Source organism: Bactrocera tryoni, unplaced genomic scaffold, assembly GCF_016617805.1.
Source record: "Bactrocera tryoni isolate S06 unplaced genomic scaffold, CSIRO_BtryS06_freeze2 scaffold_777, whole genome shotgun sequence".
Classification (NCBI taxonomy): Eukaryota; Metazoa; Arthropoda; class Insecta; order Diptera; family Tephritidae; genus Bactrocera; species Bactrocera tryoni.
In genome coordinates, this window is record NW_024396436.1 from 22361 (window position 1) to 48207 (window position 25847).

Below are 25847 nucleotides of genomic sequence, written 5' to 3' on the forward strand. Positions count from 1 at the left end.
ATCCGTTTGTGGGTCATTTGCGTGTTTGCGCTTGTATTTAAGGCGAATATTGCAGCGAAATCACACATACACACGCGTACATTTGTATAAATGCACACACTCATTCATGCACTTGCAGTTATTACGGCGCAGTACTTACGTGCGAGTGCGTTGTTTTGTCGTAATAAATGTATAAAGTATTTATAAATTGCCAGGATTTTGCCAAGCATTGTATGCCATGGTTTATGGCGCTATGCCATCGTACGAAAATTGGCTAGAAAATTACAACGCAGCTGAATAAATAAAATTTGTGTGAACCAAAAATGAATGAAAGTGGCTGCTTGCTGAGCAGATAATGCAAGCGGATTATTTGTGAACTGGCCGTGTGTGCTCGTCTGTGTATGTAAGTGCGTACAATAGGGTGGCGCTTAAAAGGATTGATTTATTTTATTTTTGATTTAAATGCCAATGAAAAAATCTTATTAACTTATTGCTTTCAGTAAAGGGTGAGGTTAGAGGTGCAATAACAATCCAATATATGGCGCCAGAGTCGAATTATTACAAAAATACTCTTAGTAAAGCTTATGGGACTCAAATGATTAAATTTTATAGTCAGAGAGAAGTATTATCAATTAATGTTCTTGAAAATATTTCGACAAAATATCAGTCAATAAATGCGTAGAATCACTGAACGACAAGGAGAGTAGTTTACTTTTGAGCGCAAGGTTTTTAATAGCCGTAAACGCTTTCTTAAATTGTTTTGGTTATGAGAAATCTACTTTTTTTGAAAGTTGCTTATTTTTACATTCTTGTACCAGCACTTTCTATAATATACAAAGTATTAAATTGATTTGTAATCAAATAAAATTGCTCAATGCCGATCAATTAAAACTCTGTATTAACGGGGACTCTGGAAAAAGCAGAACAAACTTAATCAGATGAAACCAAAATGGAATGAAGAAATATGACAACTCTCTACAAACATATGCTTCTCTGGTATGATCGAATATTTATCAAACTGTTTTAAAATACACTTTCACTTGATCATCCTACTCCTTTTTGCTCAAAATTCCTACTACTCATATGCTCTTTTTTTGTTTTGGGACAAAAAAAGTGCACGGAAATTGTAAATAAAACACAAAAGCATTTAATTATTCATCAATAATTATTTCGTCGCCTTCAAAGCAGTCCCAACCAGTGGTTTTACACTTATGGCAACGATTTTTCCAGTCCCCGAAACACTTTTCATAAGCACTTTTTGGGATGGCCTGCAGATCCTTCGGCGAATTATGTTGTATCTCTTCAATCGACTGAAAACGGGTTCCACGGAGCGGCAATTTCAGTTTGTAGAACAAGAAAGAATCACACGGAATCAAATCTGTTGAATGCGGTGATTGATAGATGGTATTCACTGCGTTTTTGGCTTTAAACAATCATGGCTCGTGAAAAATCCATGAATTGTCCTTCCACAATTCCGGCCGTTTTCGGCGGATTTTCTCCCGCAAACACCTCAATACGCCAAATAGAACTTCTTATTGACCGTCTGTTCCTCCGGAACAAATTCATGTGGCATCAAACCACGAATATCTAAAACAATGAGCATTACCTTAATTTTTGAGCGGCTTTGACGTGTTTTTTTTTTTTTTTGGTTTCAGTACGTTTTACCTTCATTCCGATGATTGTGGACATCTCCATGAATGTGGAATCGGAATTCGCACGATCAAGGTTCTCCAAAGAGACCAACTTAAGGTACTCTTTATGAAAAAAGTTCAGGTTTAACGAGTTGAGTCGAGCAAAATACCCGGGACGTACGGACTCGCGTGAGGTGTCAAGCTTTCCATCCATATCTCTAACAGTTGCCTGACGATTTTCAAGCACCATATACTTCACTATATATATATTAAAAAATATTTTCATCAGTTGAACAGACCGAAGGACATCCGGAACGAGGCATGTCTTCAACGATCTCTCGACCGCCTTCGAAGGCTCTATACCACCCGTAGGCTTGTGTTTGTTGTATTTATCTATTGTGAAGATCGCAACGCACAACTGAGGTGTACCGACTTAAGCAGCTGCTGTAAACAAACTGCTTGACAAATTGCACTCGTATTTGGCATCTATTATTTACGCGGGGAAGACATCATCTGAGTGGTGCGGTAAATAAAAAAACAGTTCTAGTGCGAATAAAATCCACAAATTATTTATAAATAACCATTAAGTTCGCCTAAATTGACGGTTTGATGTGGTGTGGTGGTCTGGTGGAATCAGCAGGCCGTACTTCTTAAGAAATGAAGCTGGTCGATGAGATCGATGATAACCTACATTTTATGGCCGCAATTAGAAGAAGTTGAACTTGACAACATCTGGTTCCAGCAAGACGGGTTAGGTGCCACATGGAACGTGCAACAACCGAATTATTGCGAAAAAAGTTTGAAGAATCGATCAGGAAATTGTGACATTGAATGGCATCCAAGTAGTTGTCATTTAACATCATTAGACTACTTCTTATTGTGGGGTTATTTTAAGTCATTGGTGTTTAGCAGTATACCGGACTCTCTTCAAGCTTTTGAAGTCAATACTTGATTTAGTGGAAAAGTTTTCAAAAATTGGACTCATCGAATTCGTTCCTGCAAAAGAAGGCGGGCAGGTTGTTTGAATGATGTACTTCACACCAAAAAAAAAACATTTGAGTTTCCTTGACGATTATTGAGTTTGTTTTTGTTCAGAAATTTTGTCACTCTTATTAATAAAGCCATTATAAAAAACGCAGACGGTTATGCAATGTTATTACTAGAAAGCCAGAAGTTATAATGTTCAAAGTGAGATTACTCTGTTTTATTTTGAGTGCCACCCTAGTGCAATTAATTTGCATGTGTTCGCAATTAAGTCAAAATTGTGTGCTAAAAATAAGACTCTGATACATATACTTAAGCACATATTTGACCTACAATAGATTATTTTCTAAATAAATAACTAGGTTTTTTCTTCAGTTTGCGGCTATCAATAAACGCAGCTGCAGTTTACCATTAATCCAGTAAAATTCCCATATCAAATATAATAATAAATTTCTAATCTAATTTATATTTCATATTAATTACATACAAGCAAGCTGAATATGAAGAGAAACCCATTAAGTCCTTTTCTTTCAACCACATTCCATAATACCACAAATGTCTTAAGACAAGCGCTTAGGTCCTTCAAAAATTTCCATACTCAATTTCAAAAGTTATTGGTCTATTTTCAGGCCTTAATTGTGGGTATATGCTTAATAACTGGAACTTTTGCAATTATTACCGGTGAACTTCACCAATAGCCTTCAAAGTGCAAATATTATATAACTTTGTAGGTCTCTGTCGAGAACCCGATTTGAACGAGTTATAGTTAGGGATGAGGAGTAAATAAGTTGAGAAAAATTGCCGGATAATGATCAGCAGGAAAAATATAGCTCATTTTAAAAGGATAAAATTGTTTTTTTAAGCTCTTCCAGAGGCACTTAGGCAAACCTATCATATGATTTATATCCCGTCGCACTACAAAAATTGGTAAGGAAAAACTGAAATAATAGTTCTTGACATGATAAAAATATATATGTATATTTGCTCTGAATCTCCTTCTTCTTTATTGGCGTAGATACCGCTTACGCAGTTATAGCCAAGTTTACAACAGCGCGCTAGTCGTTCTTTCTCTGCTTTCCCCGGCGGGCACTGCGTCGAATGCGCTCAGTGCTGGTGTGCTTTCATCCATTCGGACGACATGGCCTAGCCAGCTTAGCCACTGTCTTTTAATTTACAAAACTATGTCAATATTATCGTATATTTCGTACAACTCATCGTTCCATCGATGCGATATCCGCCGTTGCCAATGCACAAAGGACCATCAATTTCCCGTTGAACCTTTCTCTCGAAAACTCGTAACGCTGACTCATCAGATGTTATCGTCGTCCATGAATCTGCCCTACATAGCAGGGCGGGAATAAGGAGTGACTTATAGAGTTTTGTTTTTTTCGTTGAGAAGGGACTTTGCTTTACAAATAAACGATGAGTTGGTGTGTGTCAATCCTATTTTTATGGGTATTTTTCAAGATTTGTCGCATGGTGATTTTCTGGTCAGTTGCAGATCTTCTAGGCCTGAAGCCACACCGATCAGTTTGTTGACGTTTCACACGGTACTCTCGATAGAACGTTATATTTGTATGACATGTTGAGGAGGCTTCTTCAGACGGGTAATTGCTCTTCGAACTTCGTCATGGTCGGGCAATGGAACATCCGCTCCATCATCATCGTTTGAAGAATCGAATTCCCCATCACTTGGTGTTATGCTTTCACTGCCATTCAGCGGGCTAAGAAGAGTTTCCTCCATAATTTCAGTACGCTGTGTACTTAAATCAGTTACTAGATCAGCTCTGAAAATCGCTCGACTGTCTGTTGTGATTGAACATTTCTTGTGTTTGCGAACGTGCGTTTTTTACTGCACAGAGACGGGTGCGTATCTTCAATGCTTCAAAGTAGGGGTTCGAGAATCAATGCTAAAATCCCGGAGCGTCCGCACGTCTAAAACATAAGAGACGTGTCTTTCGCAAATACATAGCCAAAACATGATACAAACTTGCTCTGTCTGACCTTTTTTGTCATCGTTTTATATCACAATAGTTTTATAATCTTATATTTTTAAAAAGGCTTGTGGATTTTTGACAGTCCTTTGCGCCTAACAGCCAATCCACTTTGAATAGATTCAATACTTTACTATTTCTTTCTTTATTTAGCCATATCAACCCTTTTGAATTTCGGCCTGTCGTAATAATGCCTTCAAGATGCCTCTATTATGCCCTTCTTCAGCTTGGTACACTAAATCTTGTCACTGCTTCATCAATATTGTGACAGCACCGAAACACGATTTAACTTTACGCTTTTTACTACTGACTTTCTTCGCTGCAGCATCATAATCCATTTTTCACAACGTAACCGGGTCAGTCAACGTTTGCTCCCCTGGGTAACTATTTCGACATCCGCCGAGTAGTGAGCTAGTCATATATATAGTGCTTTAGTGCAATTCCCTAAAGTTTAAACTTCGATTGCGTTACGGCTTGGTACCCATGATGCATAAACATAAAACCAATGAAAGACCACAAAACTGCCTCGTAATAATATAGGAATATTAGAAGCAATTACAAAGCACGAATTATGAACAAGCAATCAGCGCTGACCAATTTACTGAGCAGTTGAAAGTCGTTAAGCAATTATAAAAACCACAAAAACTGCTTAGCAAGGACAAAGCAAAATAAATACGCCCAACACAACACACATTGCCCCCTTTGCGCGCAACAGAGTTGCAATTAAAATATTGCAAATTAAATCAATGCAACAAAAACCGCAAACTTTTCCTGCAACATGCCACACAACATACACTGAACACACACTGTGACAAAACAAAAGCGCACATTCCAGCTTTGAGGGCAAACAATAGATTTTCCATATAAAAGGAATTGCAAGCGCTGCAAAATATTTAAAATTTTCGCCTTTGTCGTTGCCCAATTGTGTGGCTGGCAAGAGGAAAACTAAAACTTTTAAATGCAATTTTAAAAAGTGCTTAGTGAAGTGAATTCATCAAGAGTCAAAGACATTTTTCAGCATTTTGTTGGAAAAAACTGCAAAGCAATTTGGAGACATTTAAGAGGCGAAAAGGAGAAACAAAATAAATAAAATATAACAAATCGAAATTTTCAACGAATTCGTAATGTCCTTTCGTGCTTACGATCTGAAAACGTTCTTTGAATATCCAGCACTCGCCTTCAAGTTGGCTTGTTTCGAGCCATTCATGTGTAGTGGCAGCCAGCTTGGCCTTCGGCACAGATCTTGGTATCGCGTACAGCAAGTGCTATATATATGCGGCTCAATCACGTTGGTTGTGAACGTTTCCGCACTTGTCGCTGGTGTTTTTGTGCCACGTGCAACCCCGGAGGCAGAGTTGTATTCGAGCAGCGATTCGCAAGTATTTGAGGTACTTGCGGTAATTTCATACTTTTGTTGTGGCATTTACAAGATGTGGACCCTCTTTTGGCGGCGCCATGATATTCTCAAAGTACTGGAAGAATTCAAGGATCTATTTCCGAGTGTAGCTAAACAGAGGAGATTCGCAGAGTTGAATGAGTCTGAGAAGGGTCAGATTGGTTGTAAGTCGTTATGTTGTCTATGTTATTAATCGAACCAGGCTGAAATGCTTACACAAATACTGACACCCACCACTTCATCTTCACTTTTATTGGCACTGTAAGTGTTCTTTACTTTTCGATAGAATGTTCATGTTGGTCAAAACCATTTTACGGCACTAAAAAAGCCTTAAGAAGCTACCTAATTCTGTCAAAGCGATAAAGAGACACTATCGTATCCGAAAAAACGGAATCTATCTTATTAAGAGTCACTTTAGCCGGAACTTGTGTGCGTACCAGTGGGAAAATGAAGAGTTTTGCTTTTAAACACACTATTCCAGACTATACTTTAACTTCTTTGCATAGTCGTCACCGTAGTTCTCCTTCCACGCGAATCGGCAATCTCTTGGAAAGACGACAACCAGCAGGTATAGAGGACAACAGACGAGCTTATGCAAACTTTTTGGGTGCATGCATTCAAATAACGGAATTTAGAATATTTGCCGTGGTTACTCTTCAAAAGCGTTACACCCATTTCCCATTACATTCCACTCAAGTCTCTACATCATTTCCTTCATTCCTTCTTGAACTTTCATATAATTTGCACCAGCGTCTATTTTATAAGAACAGTGAGATTTTTCATTAAAATTAAATATTTTTTTCAATATAATTGTATTGTACAAGCCGTTGGCATCTATCGACTTCGTTATTATGAAGAAAAGTCACGCGCTAGCATGAGACGTCTCACACGTTTCATAATACACTGCTACATCTACTACAATTCCATACCGATTCTCCAGCTGTGCTATGCGTTTGTGACACATCAGGAGAAGATTATGTACAGAGCTCAAGCGAATACCTGGTATCCGTGGCACAATCACAATGATCACTCCTCGTTCATCGGCTTCATGGCCGCATTTCTGACCCAGGCGATTGCGGAGTATATCTGCATTGTATTCATAGTGTGTAGTGATAATCTTTTCTGCTTTTTCACCACACAAATCCTGATGCACTTCAATTATCTGTCCAGTGCCTTGAGTGCGTTGGACGCCAGTGCGCCGAATGCGCTTCTACAATTGAAAGCCCTCATCAGCTATCACAATCAATTGTTGCGGTAAGTCCTGTGGTGTGTTTTTCATACATTTTGGTCCAATTCGCCAAACTTATTTTGCAGTCTCGTTGTGCGCATTAATTCCATATTCAACTTGACTTTCACCTTGGACTTAATAATCACCACTTTTGCGATTTCTTTAATGGGCTTGACTATGGTGTTGGTCAACCTCACTAGTGCGGTGATGTTTTCGGCAGGCTTCTCTTTCTTCCTGATTCTCGGTTATCTATTTTGTAAGAACGGCGATGAACTCATAAGAGAGGTAAGTATAACATAAAATAAATTTAATTTAGCAGATGAGCCTCAACAATATTTCTAGAAAACCCGCTCTTGCGAGGTCACTTACAAGTGCTTTTAGTTCTGTGGCCCTCCCTTTGAAAACGTGAAACTAACAACTTTTTAGCGCAAAAGCTCATCTTTTTCGAAATAATTCGACCAAATTTACTGTTTTTCAGACCATGAAGATAAGTCCAGCAATTTTCTATAGCAACTGGTATGAGGGTTCCTACGAGTATCGTCGCCTGATTATCTTCTTCATAATGCGCACAAAAGCCCCTTGCGAATTTCAAGCCTACGGTTATACGTCACTTTCGATGGAGACTTATATGAGGGTAAGGCGTATGCTGAGAAAATATTTGCCCAAAAAATAAATTATTATAAATATTATTTACAGATCTTGAAGCTTTCTTATCAGCTCTTCACATCTTTTCGAGCCATTGAGTAGTGAAACAATGAACGGAAATTATTTCAACAACATAGTAGATGCACAATATTTTGTACTAGAGGGAAGAGAGATCTCTGCTTGCATTTCACAACCGCTACTAGAGTTTAAAGACAATTGTTATTAGATTATATAGAATATGCATCTCAGCTACTTAAGTCAGCTAATAAATTCGTTTATTATTGATATTGCAGAAACATTGTTTGGATTTTTTTATAAGGATGGGCATTAACGGAATAAAAACTTATTTAATGGATATTCCATATTCTTAGCGTTTTACTTGCTGCTTTAAAGGCATCATTATTTTTGAAAATAAGAGCTTAACTAAAGATAACCACCAGTTATAAATGCTGGAGGAACTTCTATTAGAGAATTCAAACCACAAATAATTGATTAAGCTGTCTATGAAATTCTCCTCGATAACGTTTTAATTAAACAAAATCCACAAGGAAGGTAATCTTTATTAACTTGGAGCTCTAAAAACTTAGAAGAATTAAGTAGAATATACTTATAACCTGTTAGCTTCCTTTTTTTATTGAAAGAGACTCTGTTCTGGCCTTTACATATACTATATCTCACAACTTAGATGAATTATCATTGGTAAGAAAGTACTTTACATCTCATTTGTACGAAAGGGTATGATTCTGATGCACCATCGGCCGCGCAGTTCACAAATTCTCCACACAACTCAGAAAATAACCAAGCTCACCACAGATATTACATATACACACATTCGGCTTCAAGAAGAATGGAACTCATTTATCACATTTGTATGTTCTTTCAATGAGTTTAAGTTATACAGTTATAGTAGTAAGTTATTCTAAAGTTTGTTTCGTCGAAAAAGACCTTTTTTCGTGATTTTTTTTAGAAAAAATTATTGCTGTAGGTTTATTTTACTTATTATTATATGAAAGTACAATATTTGAAGGATACTTAAAAAAGTTTTATCAAAAAATAGCGAGGAATAACGGATTTATCGGCGATCCCTGCAGGCACCTCCAAAAAAAAGTTGTTGTGCGGTGACCAGCCTACAGCATCACTGGATCATCTGAAACCAAAAAATCATAATGCTTTCTTTAGTTTATTAGTTTATCTTTTAATTGACGTCGAGGTTTTTTTAATTTTTCAATTTTTTGTATCATTTTCAAGCCAAAATGACGATTTTAGACAAAAAAATCGACCTATTTGTTATTGTAATATTTTTAGAAATTATAATTTTTGGAAAAGCTCGACGTCATTCGAGAGCTATGTATATGCAGAATATTTGTACAAAATTTCAAAACGATCGATGCGGTAGTTTTTTCTGTAGACTGGTCACCGACTTTAAAAATGACATATTTGGGAAAATCGATTCAAAGTTTTGTACACTCAGCGCAGGTAGTTAGAGGTACCGTTATTCAACCTGCTGTAACTTCGTTAGTTTTTCTCCGAATGATCTAAAACTTTAACACAATATTCTTGAGATGTTGATGGTTCAGAAAAAAAAATTAAAAGAATTGAAAAAAAAAATTGTCAAACCTTACCCCCCACCCCCCCTTAAGGCGGAAATAGACAGCTGGATCGGCGATGATAAACCTGGACGGCAAGCAGACAAAATCAACAATGTCCTTGTGCTACCAGACGATATTGCCGCCTTCAGTGACAATGAAGATTTGGGCGAAATGTGCAAATTATGAACGATAGCGGTGAGTTTCCATACGAAGTAGCAAACAACATTGAAGTGGAGTACGTTTTTAACAATGATAACCTCGCTTTGGATGAAAAACTTGAGAAAGACGAAGACCGCCTGGCAAATCAAAATAAGCGAATGCTGAAATGCCGTCTTAACAAAAATTACTAGTTTTGAGAATCAACTTGTCGATAACAGTGTAAATGTTTTTTAAATGGCAATTCCTTAATCCAGTGTTTACGAGGCGGGTTGATTTACAGGGAGCCAAAACCCCGAAAACTCGCTTATGCGGGAAATGTTCTACGGATCAGTCTGAACAACTTTGCCTAAGAGATCGATTTCATTTGGGTCAAAAACCGATTTCGAGCCAGTCATTTTTAAGATTAGGTTTAAAAAATCTGAACAATCGGTTGTTTGGGAGATATATGTTATTGGTGTACGATCTAATGATCAATAAAATATCAAAATACACTTCTAATGTATAAATTAACCCAGAACGCTGGCAGTCTGCATTGTCTGCCTAACATCCGAGCAAGAAATGCTGCACATAGTACCACAATACCAACAGCAAAAACCGTGAGATTCTCTGCTTCAACGGAATCCCAAAGTCTAAGGCGAGTAGTCTCAGCGAGAACAGCGACGATAACGTATATTAAGCTATAGTTGTAAGTGAAATGTTAATTCTGAAGGAAATCCAATAAAGTTAAAACCATATACAAATAATTCATGCATACATATGTTATGATATTGAAGGATCACTATATCCGATCCAGCTTTGGAAATGCTTCATGAGCAATGAGAAACTCTAACTTATTGTAGACCACACAAATAAGTATGCTTCTCAAAACAATGTATCCAGTTTTTTCTACATCAAATCAAGAGATGCGATCCTTTAGTGGCATACTTTATTCGACCGGCTATCTCACGTTGCCGCAATTTACATTCATTTTGGTCTAATCGCGCGTCTTTGGGATGCGGGTATATACTTGCAACTGGCACTGCGCATGCTAAACGGGCTTCTTTTCCTCCTGTATTAAGCATGAAAGAAAAAAAGAAGAAGCCACAGGGAACATCCGAATTTGTATTCGACAAAAATTACTATTATTAACTTACCCTTATTAATACGCAGATTCGCGTTATATAAGAAAATATATTTGGGATAAGACAATTAAAAATCGAAAATATTTGTTTTTAGCGAATTATAGCGATTTAAACACTTTTTATTTTCAAGCCCATATAATGTCGGTCTCCGCGGACTGTTTCCGTCAAAAGAGAGGGAAGAATACGGGAGATACTGTCACATGGATAACTCTCAGATTTGTTATCTTATTAATTTGGAGGTCTTGTACTCACTTAGTTTCATTAATAGATTTTAATAACGTCAACGAAAATTAGATTAAATAATCCTTAAATGAGAAATATGCGATATTAACTCAATCGAAGAGGCTACATTTAATATATTGAGTTGATACTGAAAACGTCAACCAGATAATCGAAATTCACAAAATACATTAGAGATATGAGGTTGAAACCAAGATTTCAGGTATACTCGAGAACATATTTTCAAACAAGTCCTTTTGTCAATACTAATACAAATAACATGCCACATATTAATAATTAGCTCCCAGAGTTTGATTTAGGCTTACTTTCCAGCACCAAATAAATCTGATTTCGCCATTTTCCCAATGGAATATATTAATATTGATATAAAACTACTTTCCAAATTTGTTCGATATCAGTAGATGTGGGCAGTGCCACAGCCATCCTCTTGTTTTGAGCCCGGCTCTTATAAAGGCCTCTTGTCTCTTGCCATGTCGGACGTTTCATTTAAAGTCTCTGGCGTTATTAGTTATTGATTTATCGCGTTTTTAAGGGGTTACATAGGTTTACGGGTTTCAAAAAATAATTTTGTTTGTTATCTTATTAAATTCTACATCACTTCTACAATATTGTTCAAGTTGATCCGAGTAATAGTTTCGGAGATACAGCCTTGAGAATTTGTGCGCTCGAGGCTAGGCTAGGCTAGGCTAAGTGCGCCCTCTTTAAATGCGTTTTTTTCGAAGCTGTGTTTTTAAAGTCGGTTGGCAAGATTTCTCGAGAATTACTCAACCGATCTTCATGAAATTATACACAAGTCTTCGATATACAAATCTTAAATACTTGCAAGAAGGATTTTTTTTCGATAACAACTTTCTGGACAAAAACATGTCGCAAATATTTCATTTTTTTGTAAAAATATCTGCCAAGAATCCAATTTTCAGTTTTCCTCCTTCGTCGAAGTTCTAAGTTAGGTTTTAACTAAAACACATATTTTTTAATTTAAGATGATCCTGTAAGGAGTTATCCTGCCATCTTTTTTCCGAGGTGCCACCGGAAATGGCGTCACAATGGCCGATTTTTTTTTAATTTGAGAATTTCTTCGTTAATAGTGTATGTTTGTAACAATGAAATATTGCATTTTTTATATGAGAAAAGATTTGTTGAAAAAGGGTCTTTTAACCGAGGAACCCCATGTAACCCCCTAACAGAACTGTTATATGGGGGTGGGCGAAGGTATCTTCCGATTTTCTCTATTTTTACAATATCGGTGCTTAAGATATTTTTATACTCTCGCAACAAATTTGCTAAGGAGGGTATTATAGTTTTGTTCACATAACGGTTGTTTGTAAGTTCTAAAACTAAAAGAGTCAGATATTGGGTTATATATACCAAAGTGATCAGGGTGACGAGTAGAGTTGAAATCCGGATGTCTGTCTGTCCGTCCGTCTGTCTGTCCGTTCGTCTGTTCGTCCGTCTGTCCGTCCGTCCGTGCAAGCTGCAACTTAAGTAAAAATTGAGATATCATGATGAAACTTGGTACACGTATTTCTTGGCTCCATAAGAAGGTTAAGTTCGAAGATGGGCAAAATCGGCCTTCTGCCACGCCCACAAAATGGCGAAAACCGAAAACCTATAAAGTGTCATAACTAAGCCATTAATAAAGATATTAAAGTGAAATTTGGCACAAAGGATCGCATTAGGGAGGGGCATATTTGGACGTAATTTTTTTGGAAAAGTGGGCGTGGCCCCGCCCTCTACTAAGTTTTTTGTACATATCTCGGAAACTACTATAGCTATGTCAACCAAACTCTATAGAGTCGTTTCCTTTAGGCATTTCCATATACAGTTCAAAAATGGAAGAAATCGGATAATAACCACGCCTACCTCCCATACAAAGGTTTTGTTGAAATTCACTAAAAGTGCGTTAACCGACTAACAAAAAACGTCAGAAATACGAAATTTTACGGAAGAAATGGCAGAAGGAAGCTGCATCCAGGCTTTTTTTTAAATTGAAAATGGGCGTGGCGTCGCCCACTTATGGATCAAAAACCATATCTCAGGAACTACTAATCTAATTAATTTTACAGCAAAATAAAAAAATATGTAAATGACGGATAATGAAATCTCGATTATCACTTTATCATGCGAGAGTATAAAATGTTCGGTGACACCCGAACTTAGCTCTTCCTTACTTGTTACTCAATGAATTTATCCTTCGATTTGGGTTTCAAACTTATTATTGCGAGAGAAATACAATACAAATTATGAAAAAATATTATCAATTCCAATTTTTAGAAAAACAAAGTGGGTATAATCGAAAAGTCAACCATATGCGTGCATTACATGATGGCTCATTTTATTAAAAATTCAAACAGAAAAATTCTTTTACATTGCGTGTTTCATAACGCAAAACGATGACTGCCAAGTTTTGTGAATCTTTCGATGACTTCTTCGGCGGTGATTTCAATGTCATGATGCGTATGAAGTAACGCTAATCCTACTAGTCTTTCCTGAAGCAGGTCGTCCTAAGCCATGTTTTGATGCGGCGAAGATAAGAGAAAGAATGTTCAGAGCTCGTGTTTGTTACGGGAAGTGTACAGAATACTCGGAGATAGGTGTGGATTGTTGGGAATATGTCGACATCACATTTTCTTAATGTTTCCAGTGCAGAAGTTGGAATTTCGCTGCCTTCAATTCTTTGTTGCAGCTGCCAGTGGCATTGCCAGTAGCTTAATTCACCTTTGAATTTCAATTTTTATACGCTTTTTTCATCATCCAGAAGATTCCCGAATCTTTCTATCAAGCATCCGATTAAATCATCGATTTCGTTTTCTTTTAAAAGACTTGCTTTTTCTAGGAGCAACACACTCAATTTTTAACCATCCAAAACTTCTTGTGAAAAACGAGCTTCCAAATCTTCTTTGATGGTATCCAGCAGAGCTATGTAGACAGAGACCCTGTAGTAATCTTCGCAAGTTTTCACGTCGTAATTTTCTCGTTTGGTTTGTCGACCACATGTTCTCGGTTTCGCTTCGTCAACACCGAGTTTTTCCGCCATTTTCTTGGCTTCTGAATAAATCAATCGGAATATTTCATCAACTTTTTCCCTCTTTTTTTCCAACGTAGCAATCAACGTCCCAATCATTTTTGATACCTTCGCCAAATCAATTGCTTCCTTTTGAAGAACTACGCTGAGCGAATGGGTGAGCGATAGAATGTCGCTGAGACAGAAGAGCCCGACGATAAATTCGAACTTGCACAAAGCCGTTATGAAAATTGTTGCTTTGCCTGCTGTTTCTGTGTTCTTCCACTCACTGATTTTTGACAGAGCTTCGATGATCAACGGTAACTTCGCAACAAATTGAAGGACAGCATCGTGCCTCTCTACCCATCTTGTTTCACACAACTGGACAATTTTTTCACCAAGTATCTTTGCTAATACAGTCACACGTTTTGGAAATGACTTATTGAAGAATTTGTACACTTATCGTATGGCACTGGCAACGTTTTCTATTAATCGTACTTTCACTGGCTTTGTTGTTGAGTTTGTGCGAGAAACACGGAGTCATGACAGCATTTTTTGCTTCTTTCCGAATTTCGTTGACTGCTATCCCCATCGAAGTGCATTTCTCCATTCGGAGATTCATTTTCTTCATTGCCTGTCAAACCGGTTTAATTATTTATTAAACCATTGGGTTCTATTTCCCCAGAATTCGATCAATCAGTTTGAATGACAGCTATATACTACATATATTGGTTCTATCTAAAAACTGGGAGATTTTAGTATTGTTTGGATAATAATCTGTGTTGATAATTTCGTGAAGATAGTATAAGAACAGTTTCTTTGGAATAAAAGGACGTCGATATCCCAAAGGCTTAGGGTCGAATATGACTATATCTACTCTAGCTGATTGCTTACATATACTCCTTAGGGTTCTACGACGTTTCCATGTTCAGTGTAAAAAATTTGCCTCTGAAAAACCCACAAAGTGTAGAAAACGACCAAGACGTGTTGTAGATAACCAACTATCAAAGGTATAAGTATTTTGAATCTGAACATAGGCGTGCCTTAGTAGTTATGAAAAAGTATACTTATGTATTCAGCGATAAAGCGCATATAAGAGAAAATCGAACACAATAATTTGATATAATTACCTCATTAGTTAGGCTAATGAGATGTGGCAAAGAGAATAATAAGCAAAGGCTTGGAACGTAATTGAATTCCTCTAAAAGAAAATTACTCAATTAACTCTTAAGTAAAAATAGAAGCAAACGCAACGAAAACGGGGTATATAAAGCATATTCTACCGAAATTTCGTGAGCTCTGAAAACACTGCTTGCGCTCATACGTTCCGCAAAAAAAAAATATTTAATATAAGACAAAATGTCGGAAATCTACTCAATGAAGCATTGCTTGAAGTATCCCTACTTCACCTTAGATCTGGCTGCATCGGAACCCTTCACTTGGAGCGGCGCATGCACGTACAGCTATCGCAGGCTCTGGCTCAGGCGCGCGCTCTTCACCTTCGGCGCTATAAATTTGGTTTATCAGAATATCGGCATGCTCATTTATCTCTTCATGCCGCACGAGAGCAGCGCTCAGTCCACGATCGTGCAGGTAACCGAAACTGGAGGCATTATGGGGCTGACCATGGTCGGAACATCGAATATGCTCGTCATGTTTTGGTATGGAGATCGCATAGCGATGCTTTTAGAGAAATTTCAGCAGTTATTCCCGACGGCATGCCTCCAAAGGAAAGCCAAATTCACAAAACGACCGCTAAGAGGTGGTGAGTATGTGTCTACAAGTACATAACGTCGGTATGTTTGATGAATGGTAAACAAGTTTTTCTATAATTTTTACTCGGCTTTTACTGGAAATCTTCAGTGGAATTTCCACATCGTATTGAGCATTTTGTGTTGAAGGCCAATAAACTGATGAAGCTCACGACTACACTTTACTTGTTCGCATTCGCTTATTACAACTCCCTGCCGATTGTCGAGTTTTTGTACGAGTGGACGACACCGGGTGTCGTTTGGAAATATCGTTACCAGTCCAATACGTGGTATCCCTGGCAAAACGAGCGCAACACCAAGTCGTTTGCGTCATTTACGCTCGCTTATGTTTGTCAAGTGCAGTCATCGCTGACCGGTGTCGCCTTCATTATGGCCGCTGAATTTATGCTCTGCTTCTTCACGACTCAGTTGCAAATACATTTCGATTACTTGGCCAATGCGCTGGAGACAATCGATGCCGCTGGCGCAAATGCTAACGAGGAGTTGAAGTATTTAATAAACTACCACAGTCAGTTGCTGAGGTGAGTGTGTGTGTGGTGAAAGAGTTTTTACGATAACTCTTAATTTTCCCTCCTTTTTTAACCGAAGCTACTCCAAGGAAACTAATGCTATCTTCAACGTATCGTTCATGGTGAATTTCTGCACCTCTGCCATAGCGATCTGTTTGATGAGCTTTTCCATGGTCATGATCAGCTTGGCTCATGCCTTCAAATACTCCATTGGTCTGACTTCATTCATTGTTTTTACGTTTTTCATATGTTACACCGGCAAGGAGCTAACGGAAACGGTGAGTACAATCGTGGGTTCGTGAAATGAAAATAGAAAGAGGTCAAATTCTCCCTCGGTTCTGCCCGCAGATTATTAGTTGTCTGCAAAAAATAATGTAAAAGAGGACTGCTGAAGAGAGAGATTAGCATTTACGCCGATAGACTAAGACTGCTTAAGACTAGTTAAGGATTGCTTAGCTTCATTATTAATTGCGTCGATCTACTTCTTGATAAGCTATATGTCGGTACTTGAATATAGCAGTAGCTAAACACTTTTTTGATATGTCTGCAACTCTACAAGTGTGATCTCTATCGGGTTATTTTTCGGTAAAAAAAGTTTCTTAACTCAGTCTTCTCTTCTTTTGATTCTACTTTCTATATTGAGTTCCCATGATTTAGGTCATTGAGCCCCTCTTTAATCCTTGAACGAACCGAAACCCGATTTTGATCACACTTCAAAAGTATTCTAAATTAACACTCTTTTCAAAGCTCGTTCACTATTAAAGAATATTTTATATTCTCTATTCTCATTCTCATTTATAGAGCGATAAACTTCTGAACGCAGCTTTTTATGGCAACTGGTATGATGGAAATTTGGCTTACCGGAAAATGATACTATTTTTTATTATGCGCTGTCGCATACCAACTGAATTGAAAGCATACAAATTCACCACAGTCTCAATGCCCACCTTTACCGCGGTATGTTTCTAGATAATATTGATAAACTTCAAATTTTACCGTAATTTAATTTAAGTATCATTTCAGATTTTAAGATCGTCATATAGCTTGTTCACATTTTTCCAAGCCATGGGTCAGTAATAATATCAGATTTGACATGTTATGGAAAGCGAATTTAAACTGATGGAATGCAACAACTTGTAAAATGTTTTCAGCTGCAATGAGCAGTGATTCACCAGGTTCCCTTAATCAACACGATAGTCCCAAAAATAGTTTTTGTGATACATGTGTTTTACTAGATGCTCACTCAAAATGTTGGCTCCAATTAAGCACGACATTGAATGTCATTTAACCATAAAATTAGCGAAGTCCCACACCATTTAAATTAAATCGTTAGACCTGCTCGAAACGATAACACAAATATGTAGCAATTTGTGAAATAATTATATTTTTTTAAAGCTCATTATTTTTTTTAATATTTTTACATACACACACACATATTTACAAATTACTTGCTCTTATATAAATTATCTGTTTATTCAGATTCATCGCATTAATTTCGTTTGCAATTTCCTTATCTAAAATAAATAAATTTGTATTTATCGACCAGTGAAAGGGAAATTTATTTGCGGTGAAATCAGCGAGGCATCCATCATATTTTTTGCAAAACTATATTATAATTTATAACTGTATGAAATGGCAGCGTATGAAATAATTTTTATTGATAAATGTTCAATGGTAATTGAAAAAGAAGATATGCACTAATATGCAAAGCGCTTCACAACTTTTAACACATAATGAAATCAACAATTTTGTATGACAAGGCTCAAGTTCAGTAGGAGTTGAGTAATATGACTATGATTCTGGTCATTTAGTTGAAGCATTTAAGGTATAAATTTACTGAAAATGTTTTTTATACACTCATTTAGTTCCATAAATGATCGACATTCACTAATCTGAACTTTCAATTCTACCACAGCCACCACGAATCTCCCCAAAGGGCCAAACCCAATGAACAGATTTCAGCGAACTCCAAGGGCTAACTGCTCTGTGTGGTACCAGATTTAAGCCTCCGGTGAGACCTTCGACCATTTGTTGCTTGAATTTCAGATGTCTTTTCATTAAAAGGAATCTCGTTCAAAGCTAATAATAGCAGTTCAATCTGAGTATTATAGCACTATTTCTGAAAAGACTATGCTGATATATCGAGGCAAACAAAATAATAGAGAACCCCTGCTCGTTGGGGACGTAAATTGATAACAATCAGGCATTAAATTAAGTAATTAATTGTAATATTCTTAAGCCATTAGGGGGTAATTCCTTCCACAATCAGTGAGATTATGAAAAGTGCCGTGAACAACTTACTAGATGTAAGCACTAGTACAACGAAACTGATGCTTTCACGAGTAAAACAAAAATACCTAAATTTAATTCATTCAGCGTTACAATAATTTCACCGCAAAAACACCAATAACAAATAACAAAGCATATACGGCATTTTCTTCTTCTTAATTGGCGTAGACACGCCACACAATAATTTCACCGCAAAAACACCAATAACAAAAACAAAGCATATACGGCATTTTCTTCTTCTTAATTGGCGTAGACACCGCTTACGCGATTATAGCCGAGTTAACAACAGCGCGCCAGTCGTTTCTTCTTTTCGCTACGTGGCGCCAATTGGATATTCCAAGCGATGCCAGGGCCTTCTCCACTTGGTCCTTCCAACGGAGTGGAGATTTTCCTCTTCACTCTGCTTCCACCGGCGGGTACAGCGTCGAATACTTTCAGAGCTGGAGTGTTTTCGTCCATTCCGGACCAACATGAGCCTGGCCAGCGTAGCCGCTGTCTTTTAATTCGCTGAACTATGTCAATGTCATCGTATATGTCGAACAGCTCATCGTTCCATCGAATGCCATATTCGCCGTGGCCAACGCGCAAAGGACCATAAATCTTTCGCAGAACTTTTCTCTCGAAAACTCGCAACGTCGACTCATCCGTTGTTGACATCGTCCAAGACTCTGCACCATACAGCAGGACGGGAATTATGAGTGACTTATAGAGTTTGGTTTTTGTTTGTCGAGAGAGGACTTTGCTTCTCAATTGCCTACTCAGTCCGAAGTAGCACCTGTTGGCAAGAGCAATCCTGCGTTGGATTTCCAGGCTGACATTGTTGGTGGTGTTTACGCAGGTTCCAAGATAGACGAAATTATCCACAACTTCAAAGTTATGACTGTCAACAGTGACGTGAGTACCAAGTCGCGAGTGCAACGAGTGTTTGTTTGATGACAGGAGATATTTCGTCTTGCCCCCACAGACCCATTTGTTTTGTTTCCTTGTCCAGTCTGGAGAAAGCAGAACTAGCGGCGCGGGTGTTGAGGCCGATGATATCAATATCATCGGCATACGCCAGCAGCTGTACATTCTTATAGAAGATGGTACCTTCTCTATTTAGTTCTGCAGCTCGAACTATTTTCTCCAGAAGCAGGTTGAAGAAGTCGCACGATAGGGAGTCGCCTTGTCTGAAACCTCGTTTGGTATCGAACGGCTCGGAGAGGTCCTTCCCGGTCCTGACGGAGCTTTTCGGGTTACTCAACGTCAGTTTACACAGCCGTATTAGTTTTGCGGGGAACCCAAATTCAGACACCGCGGCATATTGCACATGCAAAAGAATACTTAACAGGAACTGGAGCCTTAAAATAAATATAATTATGTGGATGTATACGGCCGTTATTAGATCAATTTTAACTTATTGAGCACTGGTTTGGTGGCTAGCGCAAAAGAAACAATGAATATGATATCAGGAAATCAAATGGAACATAAAGAACAGCTGTGTAGGGGTTACCGGGGCTATTAAGTCATGTCCAACCGAAGCGCTAAACATGCTCCTGTTTTAACTACCCATAGATATGTTTACCCGGATTGTAGTAGCAAGCTTCGCCATCAGATTAAAGGAATTAGTAGATTGGAACCGGAAAGATTATGGACATAGACTCATTCTGAACCAGCTACACTTAAGTAAATCCGACTATATCCTTCCAATGTTTGATTTCAATAGACACTTTCGGGCTAGTTTACCCTCTGGATGTGAATGGAGAAGTTTTAGTAGAAGGGAAGCATTGTACCTCTATCTATACCGATGGGTTCAAAATAGACTGCAAAGTAAGGGGGGATATACTACAATGATCTTGACATCTGTCTTTATAGCCACCTTCCAAGCTCAGTCAGAAGGCCTGTGGAGCTCTATTTAATAACTATGCTGGTGACACGACAGATTAATTCCAGTGTAGGAAAGAAGCTCCATGGCAGGTCAACCCCACTCGTCCATCATTTGTGTTCTCGATAACAGGAACATTTTCGGCAACGAAAAGGCAGGCAAAACCTATGTAAGAGCCTCTTTAGACGAATTCGTGGCGGAGTCTCTACCACACCCCCCGGGAATGATCATTTTGAACAAATATCTCAGAGCAGATGTTGTTAACTCGGAAATCAATAGCATGCTGCAAAATAACAAAGCAGATATGACCCCATTATGACAGGACTAGAAGCAAGGACTTATTAAATAGGTCCATAAATAGTATATACAAACTTACAGCCACTTCAAAAGGGCGCTGTTCTTTTGAATAGTTGCCGTAACTGCAATCTATAAGAATAACTGTCTACGAAAGCATAGCGGATATAAGCAGTTTCATTGCGAGAGCCAATTCCTACTTACCTAAGACAACTGCAGTTGTTGAGACTCTATCGTTCGAGTTCTAAGAGTAGTTGCATTGAAATCAATGGCAGTTCATTAACGCGATTGCAATTGGAAAGATAATGTGAATAAATAAATTGCACTATAAGAATGCGAGAAGCAAGAGTAAGTGATATAGCGTATTGATTTTACCTAAAACGATTAAGCACTCCAAAGCAAGGCTCTGCATAAATCAGATGTTCCAACTTAAACCATAAATCACGGAATTACCTTGTGATATCAACTTGAAAGTGTTATACAATACTTTGGGTACCTATGTACTGTAATAAAATGGCCGGAACCCGAAAAGAACAAACAGGAATCATTTTAAATCTGCAATTGAAGTTAGTGTTATAGGGATCTAAATCTGCGAACATCAATAGCAGTGAGCAAACAGAAGCTCAAATATTTTGTTTATAGAACGAGATGGGTGTCAAGAAAAAGCAAAACGTATCCTTAGCTAAATTCCAACACTCCATAAATCGTTTAATAGCTACTTGGGCTTCCAGTTTCATCAGTGTTCAAAACTAATCGATTTGTGTAGGGCAATTATAAAAATGCTGCAGGCGTTTACTTAAGAATGCAAATCTAAAAATTTAAACTTTTCTCATTTTAGAAACGATTCAAGGTCGACCCACTTAACATTAATTATTTGGCTGTCCACTTCCGGCTCTGGCGACGATATTTCGCTTGGGTTTTTTACTATTCTTAATCACCATTTTATGTGTGTTTTTTTCTCAATTTCTCCCACACCTAATGTCTCGCGTAATTTCGCCGCTCTTTTCGCCCGTTAACTTCCGCTAAGCGTCACCTTCGACTGGTTGTTGTGCACAGCGATTATCACCGTTAAAACTTTCAACGTAAATAAACTTGGCAGTTTATTTAGCTCACCTTGATTGTTTGCTTGCTTAAACCTGCATCATTATTGTTGTTGTTTTGTGTGCTTTTATTTTCTCACACCTGAAAACTTCGTTGTGTTCAAAATTCAACTAAAAATTTACGAAATTCCGAAACACTTTGCTATTTCGGCACTTTGGTCCTTTAGATTTCTGGATTTTCAGCAACAACGCAGTGATGGAACTCCCTTCAACCGCTAGTTTGATGGCTTCGCCATGGCGCGTGACGTCAGTGAAGTGGAAAGCAGTGCGTAGGGCAATGGGTTGTAGTGTTAAGATTGTGATTTTACCTTAGTTGTCACGTCCGCTGGCGACAAAATAGTCAGGTAAGTGGATACAAAAGGACTATTGTGTAAGCTAAATCCGTGAAGTGTTTTGGTCAGAAATAATCGTTACCTCACCTCCGGCATACAGATGAGCTGTGCGTCATGTAAGAAAGATTGAATCAACTGGCAGAAAATTAAGAAATTTAATTTGGATATGCCATGGAGATTGAATTTACCTGGAGATAAGTTGTGGGAAAATATAGACAGATGCAGGAAATGCCCAGAAATATTCAAAACGTGTTGGGAGTGTGAAATTAGACGATTTCATTTATTTAGAATACTCCACAGATTATTTATACTTTCAGCTTTAAAAGCGATTTCTATAAAATTTAACCATGTGATATTATGTCAAAAAGCTGAATGTATTATTTGTGTTTCATTAAACTTGTTAACTCTAAAGACGCTTGGAAATATCTTGAAGCACTATACCCTACAGGTACCGAAGTATATATGTTTTAGTTCCTCTTGAGGGACTTTTTAATTGTTAATAAGATTTTGTTTACCTCAATTATGACACAAATGCTTTCATTTCTTGGATTTACAGTGTCATGGAAAATCGCACGACGACAACACAAGACGCCAAAACATAAGTACTTAGCAATGATTTAATATTGGGAATAATCACCTCATAGGATAGGATAGTACATAGTCTAATAACAAACTGAAATCTGTTGACACCGGAGGTATTAACCGGTCAAATGTCATTATGGAACAACGCTTTTTATACCCTGAACAGTGTATATTAAGTTTGTCACGAAGTTTGTAACACCCAGAAGGAAGCATCGGAGACCCTATAAAGTATATGTATAAATGATCAGTTTGTTGAGCTGAGTCGATTTAGCTATGTCCGTCTGTCTGTCCAGAACTAGTACCCTCAGTTTTTAGATATCGTTTGAAATTTTGTAAACTGCTATTTTCTCTTCAGAGAAGCTGCTCATTTGTCAGAATGGCCGATATTGGACCACTATAACGTATAACTGCCATTACAAACTGACCGATCGGAATCAAGTTCTTGTATGGAAAACTTTCACATTTGACAATGTATCTTCACAAAAGTTGGCACAGATTATTTTCTAAGGCAATAATGTTATCCCCGAAGAAATTATGCAGATCGGCTCAGTATGGCATAAATCTGTCATACAAACCGAACGATCGGAATCAAGGGCTTGTATGGAAAACATTCACATTTGACGTCGTATCTTTACGAAATTTGACATGGATTACTGCTTAGGTTAACAATATAATCTCCAAAAAAAATTTTCAGAACGGATTACTATTGCATATACGTAGCTTCCATACAAACTGGACACATAGTTACTAAAAGAAATGCACCTGTGAAGGGTACATTAGCTTCGGTGCAGTCGAAGTTAACGTTTTTTCTTGTTCATACTCCAAATAGGATTCGTCGTCGAATTGGCTCAATAATTTGACATAGTAGAGCCCTGCAATTTTGCGCTTCTCCAGTCCAGTTACATCTCCTGAATTGCAGAAAACTCATAATTTTTTCGACCAGCCGAGCGAACTTCGTCGCCTTTGGGGCAGATCTGTTGCGTAATGTCCAATATTATTTGGTCTCTGGGATGTAGCCTTTGTTTACGGTCACGAAACGTGGCAGAAACTTGTAAGATTGGGATTGAACACTACTAACAATGGAAATGGTGTCAGGCTTGTGCTCTTTATCCGGAAGGAGCAAATTGGACAGCCATCGTACCGCTAGCTTTCTTATGTCCGATATTTCGTACAGAATAAAACGCACAAAGTCTTTAGAAATGCTTTAAGTCAAAGCTATTTAATGCACCTTCAATTGGTGGTCGATCAATATCTGATCGTATACTTTTGAGAAGTAAACCTCAGTTCTAGCTGTTTTGTAAAACCCGACTCCTGACTATAGTGACATCTGTAAAACTAAATTTTGACGGTCACCATCGAAGAAAGAAGAGAAAAAATCTTCAAAAGTAGCATCCAGGCGCACTTTGATCTTACTGCGTTTCGGCTGACATTTCGATACCAGAACAATCTAAACTAAAGTGGCACCATCAAAGTTTTTCTGCAACTTAAATTTCTTCGATGCACCTATTGTTTTTCCAATCCTCTCAAAATCTTGGCCGAAATTTTCGAACATACAGGGTTAGTCCGAAAAGTAATTGGACTGATTTTCTTCCGCTGAAGTACAGTACTTCGGAGCGTGCGCGCACCGATTGGATTCGGTATAGGGCGTTCCTAGCTAACGAACGAGCGGCTGGTCAGTTGTCTCCGAGCACCTGAAGAGTCAGGACAAACATTTTCGCGCGACGTGTTTCTGTAAGTCGCTGATAAAGAATGTGCTGGGAGACTTTCGACTTCGACCAACATCAAAGACATCGTCCACCATGTATTTATTCCTCCTGGACAAACCGTCAACTCCAAGTTTTACCTGGAAGAGACACGAAGGATCAATAGGATCCGACAAGACATCGCAGCCGATTGGAAGTTGCACCACGACAACGCCCCAGCTCACAACGCCTTTCTTGTGAACAGCTGTCTAACAAAGGCCGGCCCCCCAACATTTCCGCAGCCGCCCTACAGCCCAGATGAGGCCCCCCGGACTTTTTTTATTTCTTGGAGCAGCATGCACTTCGGCTCTCATAACTATTCCGGAAAATCCCTTCCGTGATGCCTTCAATGCTTGGAAATAACGTTGGCAGCGCTGCATCGACGCAGAAGGAACCTATTTTGAAGGTTTTTAAAGAATTTTAACGATTGGTTCAGTAAATTTTTTTAAATCGACTCTGATCTATTACTTTTCGGTCAAGCCCCGTATCAATAAGAGCAGACCCATAGAAGTCAGTTTTTATCTGAATATAGCAGTTCCTCTTTTTCATTATACTGAATTTTATGGTGGAGAAAACTATTATTTTTTTAGGAGTACGTGTGATCTTTTTTTTAATATGAGGCTGCTAGAGACAATCAAGTTTCAAGAACCCACATTGTCAGTCCATCGCAATCCATTACCAAAAATTTCATCTCACAGCTTAAACTTCGCAAAAATTAAAAAAAAAAACAGTTATTCATATTCCGCCTGAAGCAACATGTTCCGCCCGAACATAAATATTAGAGGCTTTCTTCTTTTTAAAGCAATGTAATATTAGAAATACCTGCATCATTATTTCTCGATCAATTTCAAATTAGCTGTAAAAACGGTTTAACTTTTCACTTGAATTTGACAGATTTAATTTCCAGCGCTTTCGTTTTCAACAGCAACGACCCTGCAAATGGCATAAAATTATTTGCCGAAAGTGAATATTCATCTCCCTAAAGCCTTCCTAGCCGCAATAATAATTTTCTCATGCCAAATAAAAATGGCAACCGCAAGCTAAATCCACCCTCTCAACTTGATGGATGAAAGCAAATGTCACTGAACCGCAAAACAATGTCAATGGAAAAGTGACAATAACAATAACAACAGAAGAGGGTGAGAGAAAAACATGTTTAGAAGCGGGCAATGGACCGGAAGTAAAAAAAAATATATATTTTTAGGGACACAGCGACATAACTAACTGAAATAGGATTATGACGAGAAAAGGTACGCTAGATGAGTCCGTTAAATCCCCCATAATTACAGTTAATTATTTTAGTGCAAAATAAAGGCAGAAAGAGTTTTGTGGAGCAGAAAATTTTCTAACTTCGAATAAAAAACTTTCATTGTGTCTGTGTGTGAGAGAGTTC

General features: G+C 37.9%; 2 protein-coding genes across 2 annotated transcripts; both read left to right on the top strand.

Annotated features, from left to right (window-relative positions):
• Positions 1-5506: 5506 nt before the first annotated feature.
• LOC120781949 (putative odorant receptor 69a) lies at positions 5507-8147 on the top strand. The gene is made up of 5 exons (XM_040114111.1): positions 5507-6148; positions 6809-7238; positions 7299-7497; positions 7691-7846; positions 7909-8147. Exons 1-5 carry the CDS (start codon positions 5713-5715, stop codon positions 7957-7959), a joined length of 1272 nt encoding a protein of 423 aa, XP_039970045.1. The 5' UTR covers positions 5507-5712; the 3' UTR covers positions 7960-8147.
• Positions 8148-15282: 7135 nt separating this feature from the next.
• On the top strand, positions 15283-17796 carry LOC120781950 (putative odorant receptor 69a). The gene is made up of 5 exons (XM_040114112.1): positions 15283-15735; positions 15834-16263; positions 16331-16529; positions 17053-17208; positions 17275-17796. The coding sequence occupies exons 1-5, from the start codon at positions 15330-15332 to the stop codon at positions 17326-17328; spliced, it is 1245 nt and encodes a 414-aa protein (XP_039970046.1). The 5' UTR covers positions 15283-15329; the 3' UTR covers positions 17329-17796.
• The last annotated feature ends 8051 nt before the right edge of the window (positions 17797-25847 follow it).